General features: G+C 42.0%; 1 protein-coding gene across 5 annotated transcripts in view; it reads left to right on the forward strand.

The window, feature by feature from the left end:
- Positions 1-8598, forward strand: part of St6gal2 (ST6 beta-galactoside alpha-2,6-sialyltransferase 2) — a 71817-nt gene extending 63219 nt beyond the window's left edge. For all 5 annotated transcript variants that reach the window (XM_052744970.1, XM_052744971.1, XM_052744972.1 and 2 more), the window contains exon 6: positions 3906-8598. In XM_052744970.1, the coding sequence (XP_052600930.1) occupies positions 3906-4177 (272 nt within the window). In that variant the 3' untranslated portion in view covers positions 4178-8598. The remainder of the gene's footprint in view (positions 1-3905) is intronic.
- Positions 8599-9167: the final 569 nt, after the last annotated feature.

Raw genomic sequence — 9167 nt, forward strand, 5'->3', positions numbered from 1 at the left:
TTCCACACCAGTTATGATATCCATACTTCAGCTGGCTGCCACATAAACACTGTGGGAAAGATTGATTATTACTTGAACTTTAGGGCACTCTGGCCAGGTTCATAGTTCCAGGAAGCCACAAGTTCACATGAGAATGCAGAATGAAATGGGAAAGCATTGTCATTAAGTCTCTGTCTATAGGCAGAATTCAGAAGGCTTTGTGCAGGTAACTCAGAACAGATCCCTGCGCTGGCATAGCCTCCATCAACCTTTAGTTTGGGCACTTTTGGAAAAACTGACCAGTTTTTCTATTTCTGGGAGTCTTGAAGTTGTTTGAAGATATAAATAATTTATATAAGAAAATACTGAAACTATACAGCCTACTATATTGAAAGCATAACTTTTAGCCTGGGCTTAGGACAAAATATATACTCCACGTTTAACAGAGATAGGAATTTAAATGTAGCAGCCAACTAGCAACAGGAGTGAAGTTTTCTCCAGAATACCCTAATAAAAGTAGTCTCTTTGATCTCTTCTCCCTGACTAAAACAACAGCAGGAACATCTACAAAAAGTGCCTATAGTCATTCCTACTTGGGTGGGGCATCTGTTCAGATCTGGTCTAGCTGCCAGCACACAGGTTTTTGCTTTTCTACTGGGAGAGATCAGAGACCCTTCATGGCCATTCTTCAAAGAGCTGTGTCTTAGACCAGCTTGAGCCTTAAAGCATGACCAGCAGACCACTGTGCCAGGAGCATCCGTCATTCACTCCATCTTGATTAGTGTACAGGTCTGACATAGGCTCAGTATCATTTCTTTAATAATCCATCCTTATTGTGTTATACTGATGCTCTGGTCTGTGACAAGCCAGATCATTTTCTTTTAATTGGGCATTTCCTACAGTTAGCCTAGGAATGCCTGTTGAAGATTCAGAGTTTGCCCCACACACAAACCAATGGAAGCCCAGGTTCTGGGCATGGAGATGAGTTCCAGCAACTGCCTGATCAGTTGCTTGAATAGTTCTTTTTCATTGTCAGGTTTGGGAGCGACTACTTTACTGGGAAGCCCAGGGCCAGCTGTGTGATCAGCATGCTCTTCTTAGCATGGCATTGACTTTGGAAAGCTATTCAGTTTAAGAACAAGAGATATAGGGCTAAAGAGATGGCTCAGTGGTTAAGGACATGTACTGTTTTTTTCAGAGGACCTAGCTTTGATTCCCAGCACTCACATCAGGAGGCTCACAACCACCTGTAACTCCACCTCCAGGGAATCCAATACCTCTATCCTCTTCAAGTACTTGCACTCAAGTGCACAAATCTACACACACATGCACATAATTTTAAAATAAGAAAAGAACCAAAGATATAAACAGCACAGTTTGGATACAGAGAAGAGATACCTGTCCTCATGGGTACAGCTGCATTACTGGGTGGATAGAAACAGGTTTTTTTTTTTTAATGACCTATAGTATGGTGACTCACTGATGGGCCTTAAGGTGCCTTTGTATGAATGAAATTTTTGAAGCTACAAGAATGTCCCTCAGTATCTGTGGGGGTTTACAGGCTATTATGGACACCAAAACACAGGAGCTCAAGCCCTAGATACAAAATGATATATTATTGGCATGAAATCTGTATTTCTCCCTATATATATTTTAACCATCTCAAGATTTTTATAACTCCTAATATAAGTGAAATAGTATATAAATGGTCCTTACTCTGTATCATGTAGGCAATAATAACAAGAAAATAGGTCTGTATATGTTAAACACAGACTTGTTATTTTCTGAATATGTTCTGTTGAATCCATAAGTATGGAACCCTAGAAAATGAAGTCCCAGTTGGCTGTTGATCACTGAGGAGAAGACACACCAGCACAGCATGTGTGACCTTGGGTAGCTGAAAGTAAGTGATGCAAAGGTAAAATCACAGCTAGACCAAAGAACTCATTCCATCCCGGCTCCATAGACTTTGGAGCTGAGAAGTCAACTGCTGAGATCAGACAAACCAGAGAGGTGCCCATTTGACAAGGAACAAATAATTTAATCCTCTGTGTGTGGATGGCTTTCTCGCTCATCGTACCAATGCCTGTAATGGTTCCTACTGTAGCACTGTATCTCAACACCTGGCAGTAACAATGGAGGAAGGACTTATTCTGCCTTACAATTTCAGCAGGGTTTCTGTACATCATGGAGGGGAATGGAGTAGGTCAGTTCGTGGTGACAGATGGGGGTGTGTTGCTTGCTGTTCATGTGACCAGACTATGAAGCTGTGAAGGTACCCAACCAGGGACTGATTATAATAAAGACCTGCCCCCTACTGACCTCCATCTGCTACAGATTCCACCAACCCCAAAATAACACCACAGACAGTGGAACAGGCATTCAAGGCATGAGCCTGGAGGAGACACATCAGATTCAAAGAAGATAATCCCTTATTGGTGATTTTACCCAAGGAGAGTAATGTTCACAGAACCATTACTGCCACACAGATGGAGAGACTAGTGTGGTGTGGGTTGCATGTTCTGGTGGCTAGGTGCCCAAAGGTCATGTAGTAGGTGCCAACTCCTCAATCTCCATTGGCCTTACCAACATCACTTAGTTGAGCATGGTCCAGAGCAGGGATGGCATCCGGCTAGTACATGTGCTGTGGTTGAAGAAAGAACTCTAATAGACCTGGGAAGGAAAGAAGAGGAACTGACGAGTCATGCAAAGCTTTGACCTCCTCTGGAGAGAAACTGCTCTTCCTAGAGTCTCTGGTATCACAGTACCCTGCCATGGTCTAGGGTTCTCAGTTCAGAGTGACAGAGTATTCACTGGAGCAGCACCCCTTTGGTCCCCTCTATGCCTTGCCTACCAGGAAACCATTTCAGCTTCAGCTTTTCCAGATCCCCCTTGGCAAAAGAAGATTCCTTCACTCTACTCCCCAACAGAGCTCACACAGAATTTCTTTGATTTGGGATTAGTTTTGTTTTGTGGTGCTGGGGACAAACTCAGGCTTTTCCCATGCTAGGCAAACACTCCATACTTCTAGCCTTGGTTCTAGATTTTTGTGGATCAAGCATGGTTAATTTCTTGGAAAATATGACAGTCCTCTATAGAACAAGCTAGATGTAACAGAAATAGCATGTCAAGAAAATAAAGAAAAGAAAAGAAAAACCAGCCTATGCAAAGAGCAACATTACTTAATGATAAGGTTTTGTAGTTGTCTACTGGAAACACTTAAAATTGAAAACAGCTTCAACAATGACAGCCTTCATGAGACTCATAACATTGTCATTGTTGTCACAAGACCTGTATTCTAACTCACTGTACTCCTGAGAGTACAAGTTTCTCTCTAAATCCTGGGCTCAGGCAATCCTCCTGACCCAAAGTAGCCCAGGCTACATAGTGTACCCCATCACATGTGACTGGGAAACATAATTTTGTTAGCAGAAATCTTAAAATCTACACCCTGACTCTCCATTGTATAGAGCTGTTCCACTTTAGGATTCCATTCTAGAACTGTCTGAAGAATGGTTTATAGTTTATTTATAATCACATTTTATAGCATTTGTTTCTTCAGAACATAACAGTCCTTTGGGAGATACACTTGTTGACTATAGCACAAAAGAGTAACCTAGACGTTATAAATCACACACTGGAACAAGGCCCCCTTCCGTTCAGTTTTATTTTGGTATGTCAGTCGTAGGTCTGCAGTAATAGCTGAAGGAGTGAATGGGTATGTGCAGTATTATATCTTTACATACTCATTCCACCATTAACCATCCTTCATAACAGAGGCTGTAATACTGCAAATGTAAAGTATGTGTCTTTCGCCACAATCATCCCTGTAAGTGGTCACAACTCCATGTACCCTCCCCAGAAAAAATAATCCTTCCTTTCTTGGAGTTGTTCACTCACTATATTTTCATTTCCTTCTTTGTTAGGAATCCTCATCATGATGTCCATGTGCAGAGAGGTACATGTATATGAGTACATCCCATCTGTCCGGCAGACAGAGCTTTGCCACTACCACGAGCTGTACTACGACGCAGCATGTACCCTGGGGGCATACCATCCGCTGCTTTATGAAAAACTCCTGGTGCAACGCCTGAACATGGGCACCCAAGCAGATTTGCATCACAAGGGCAAGGTGGTACTGCCAGGTTTCCGGGCCCTGCGTTGCCCGGTAACCAGCCCCAACAATACAGACTCTTAAAATGGAACTCTTGGGAACTGATGTGCAATAAGGTACTACTGTTGTCCTCAAAGTCACAAAAGAATACTTGAAGATAGATTTAGGCAATGTGTTGTCTTTAACTGTAACTTAGTGGCCATGAGAATTCTTTCTAGTCTAAGCCATTGGGTAACTACTATTGCTATGAATATAGAAATGGGACTTTTAAAACTACCCAAGAAAGAAGCAAAAGCAGGATATATAGAAAGAAAACAGATGTGTACCCATGGGCATGATACCTCTAAACATGTTAACCTCTACAGCAGGGACACTCTTTATCACAGTTGGTTCCAGCCACAAGTTAGGATGATACTACTGATAATACTGTTGTTTCCATCTAGGAATATTCAAATTGAGGTCTGTAGCTAGCATGTCACTTGTACATGCATTCCTCGTTAAGCAGCCAGCCTGGATTTCTATGATGAATGTCTGAATTCTTACTCAGATGTGATATCTTCCGTATATCTTGTCAGGCCCGTGATTTTCAACCACAGCTTTGAAGCTCCGCCTCCCAGTGCTCTCTGGGTGTTATGACTGAGAACCAGGCCATACGTAGAAAAATACAATTCATCTATCCCAAGAAGCTGAGCCAAACCCTGCTGTCAGCAGAGAACAGCTCCTTTGTCTCCCTGCAGCATCCAGTACCTGGCCAGGAACACTTGGCACACACACAGGCCTGCAAGGTCATGACTGGTCAGGTGTCCCTGCCCTGGCTATTCCACTTTATGCTCCTGGCCTGCAAAGGCACCCTGTAGCTCTTACATAGCCAGTAACACACAGGGCAATTGCTGCATCTCTGCAGGTCAGCCAGGGGACACCCTTGTTCCTTCCAAACTATAAAGAGTGGATTTGGAGTGCCCACTCGGAGCTGCAGGGGATGCACGCCTGTCAGTGCTGTATGCAATTCCTGCAGGCTTTTCTCAGCTATTATAAACTTGACCCTCCTGTCCTCTGAATGTTCCCCAGTTCTACTGACAAACGGCTAGGAATCTGACTTTGTTTTCATGGGCATGTTTTATGTTAACAGTGTGGTAGAGCCGCAGAATCGTTTTTAACACGGTGAATATATGTGTGGCAGATGTACAGGCAGGAGAAAGTGTTCTTCCCAGCGTGTAGCTGTCCTCAGATTTTTAACCTAAGCGTCTGTCACCAACACATCCTTTTGTGTGGGTTTTTTGTTTGTTTTTCAATGGAGATAGCGGAAGAGACGCCTTTTAGAATTCTGTAATTAAACAGGCTGTTGTTTCAATATCAAATCAAAGTAACTCTCAGTGGTGTAGTTAAGACTTCTTGGCAGTGACAATGGCAGCTTAATTAAGTGCAAAGCCCCTTGCAAAATGTGTGGCTCCCAGAGTTTTGTAGGGAAAAAAAATTGTTTGTTTCATGATTAGTTTTTTTCTGGAATGCTCTAAGGATTGCTTCCTAAGGAAGCATAGTTTTCTGAGACCGCTAGCTTCTGCTTGGTTATTCTCCCCAGCAGAGCTGAAGCAGGGCTACAGACATCCCCCGTGGCTGGCTGCAGCAGTTAAGTGAGAAGAGTCGGGGTTTCAGTCATGACAGCATCTGCTGAGAGCCCATTCTGAGGTCCACAGCTGAGCATCGTCTTCAGCTCATCCTGGTCCAGCTGTGCAGTCTCACAAAAGCTTGGTCTTATCCCCATGTTGAATTGTCTAATCATGTCTGTAATTCTGGAGGAGAAAGTGCTGGTGTGCGTGGGATGCGTATTTACTCCTGGAGTCCTTGGATATTTCTAGATCTTCCAGGCTTTGCCATTTTAAATGCTCACAACCATTAAGTTTCCTTTTATAGTCTTGAAGGGGATTCACTTACAGGCATACTTATTATCCCGGACAATCCCCTTTGGTGGCATGAGAATTTGGTTAGAGAATAACTTATTGAGGTCAGTGTAAATATTCAAGTTCAAAAGCCCCACAAAACACTTCAAAGGTTGTTAAATAGCATTCTATTGTCACACATGTACTTTTAAAAGGCGGCTCTCAGTTTTACAGGGGTTACAAGGAGACTGCAGAGCATAAAGGAAATTTAATTAAATTTTTTGAATTTATTATGGCCCTAAAGACTCTTGGGAATCAGAGTCTGTTAAACATTCAGAAAATGTGGTGCCCATATTAATATACTGTTGGCTAGGCACTCTTGTATTTAAAAGTTTAAATAGCTTAGCCTCTTGCAAATGTCATACAGTGATGGCTAATGTGATGGCCGCTTCTTGTATTAACTAAATGGGTCCTAAGTGGCAGTATTTTGCCAGACATTGATTAAATACTTTCACACCACATTCACTAACCTGAAGAGAAGGCATAGCAGCTGTGGAATAGCAACACTAACCGGCCTGCCACCTCAGTTCTCTTTGGCTCTGGCTCTTCCAGGACTGTCTGACCTCTTCTGTGAAGGGACTCCGGTTAGATCCTCCTGGTGTCACCAGAAGCCACCAGGTGCGGCTTCCTCCACCCTCAGGTGTGACAAATGTCACATTCCTTTGAATTGCAAGAAAATATCAACACTCAGTTTCTTGTTGTTGTTGTTCCTGTTACAAAGACACCAGTGTTGACAAAGAATAACAATTCAGTCACTTCCAGATTCTTCCTAACTTGTGTCTCTAGCTGCTCACAGGAGGCAAGAGATAATGTACATGAGGATGCTCAACCATAGACAATTCCTCAGAATATCAGGGCTGGGCCCATGTGGCTGACCACGCCTACCACGTCTCACAGAGCTAATTCTCTGGCAGACTCTGGAAGGACAAGTAGTGATCAACTGAAAAGTTGCACGCAGGCATCCATGCATGCATGTGCTTTAATAGGCAAGTTAGGGGCTTGCGTACATCCACATTGCTGTGTCTTTTCCTCCTTGATCTCTGAGCTCAAGGTGTTTGCTTCAGAAACGGCCCTTTGCTTGTGTCTTGACCTCTTCATCCCTCAGCCAGTCAACCTGGTCTCTCTGGTAGTCCTCTCTCATTGAAACCGTAACATCTGAGCAAAAGCTGTGCTACAGTAGTCATTAGTGTTTTCAGAATTGGATGTCAAAAGGCCTGGCTTACTCTGTCATGTTTATGAGCTAGTACATCTGCTAGGGCAGAGTTCAGCCCGTGTGGCCAGCTGACCATACTCATATTTTCTGGATTAATTGGGCCCTGTTTGTGAAATTGTCTCCCATATGTTTTGCTATGATAAAAGACTTTGGTGTGCACTGGTGACTTAAGTTGCCCCAGATTTTCTTAGGACACGTGGTACACTAGTCTCCAGACCTGTCTCATCACACTATCCATTTCAGTTCCTGGCTTTCTGATAGTTGGAATGCTGCTCCATGGCTATGTGACTGATCAAGGCAGCTCTGTTTAGACATGAATTGCTTAGGTAAAATATGCCCGCATTTCAGCACGCTCTTTATAGCTGGATATATCCAGTGTGAGATTATTCTGCATTTCTGTCACTTGGGCTTTGTTTAGACACTTGGTGAGTAAGCAGCATTTCTCTAGCAGCTCATAAAAGTAAAATGCAAGTTCTGGTTCTTGTTTTGTTAAGTGAATGAAGCCTTCAATAACAAAGGAAACTCAGTATATTCTCTACAAGACTAGGGTAGTGACATTTGAAGAATTAAGGCTGCTGATAGATTTCTTATTCTTAGCATAGAAGTGTGCATGTAGATAGTTATATCACTGTATATATACTTATCTACACACATGGTTGGTTTTGTATTATCTTTTTCATTCATCTTTATGATAAAAGTTTTACAATAAATTTTAATTATTAAAACACTAACTTTTTAAGAGAAGGAAGCAAATATTTTGTTCTTCTGCTAAAAATAAACCAGTCTTCTGCCCTGAACACACACACACACACACACACACACACACACACACACACACACACACACACCTTCTACATGGCCACATTAACAAACAGTGACCAAAACTTTGAAAGGTACAAATCATAGAACCATTACCCTAGTATTGTGTTTAGTCAGACACCTGATATATAGCTCTGAATTTTGAAGAGTGTGTTGACTGCCCATGGCTTTTACAAGATTAAGGGAAGAAACACTTGTTGATTCTCTGGAAAATAGATTTCAACAAAACAAATGCAACAGTAGTGTTAGAACCTAAGTTTACAACACCCACCCTGTTTTGCTCTAGATAAATACTTATGGAATCTTTCTGCTGGAAACCAGTGAACTTTTTTAAAGGCTTGGGGAATTTTTTTGTATGATAATTTTTAAAACAAAACGTGTTCTCTTCAAACTAATTAATGGCTTGAGGTTTTCCAAGAAGCGCATTTTAAAAGTGTTTGTACACATTTTAACACTTGGATATTTTCTATTTTGGTTTTGTATATTTTTATGTGTACACAGTGTATAGACTTGTAAATAAAACATGTTTTCATTTATCTAGAAGTGTCTCTGTTTTAATCTGGAAACATTGCACCTACAAACGAGGGAGCAGCCATGCAGCCCTTTGGAGACAAATAGACTGAGGCATACTAGGCCTGGAAGGGGAGGAGAAGCATCAGTGACCACAGGCCTCCAGAGTGTACACAGGGATACAGCTTGGCCAGAAACCAGAAGCAGGTCACATTCGGATCACATTTTCTTCCTGGTAAATTATCACATTTATAAAAATGTCAGGGGTAAACATAAAGTAGAAAACACATGTTTTAGGCTAATATACCATTAGCACCAAGTTTTTTGATTAATTTTATTATTCTCCTCACTTACCAGGCTTTAAGTCACATCTACTCTAATGTTACACTAGCCTTGGTCTTCACACCTACCATGGAAGGGAAAAATCAATTAATTAGGTCTTGAAACGTCATTCTGGGTCATTTGTAGTTTTCTGGCTAGAATATAAAAGAAGCCTCAAATCACCACAAGTGTCAGGGTTTGATGTGAAGACGGATGTGGACAGTTGGGGAGTTCAGGAAGCATAGGTCACTGGAGGCAGTTGTGATGGCTTGCA

The sequence above is a fragment of the Peromyscus californicus genome, unplaced genomic scaffold (assembly GCF_007827085.1).
Source record: "Peromyscus californicus insignis strain IS unplaced genomic scaffold, ASM782708v3 Scaffold_19__1_contigs__length_69161282, whole genome shotgun sequence".
Classification (NCBI taxonomy): domain Eukaryota; kingdom Metazoa; phylum Chordata; class Mammalia; order Rodentia; family Cricetidae; genus Peromyscus; species Peromyscus californicus.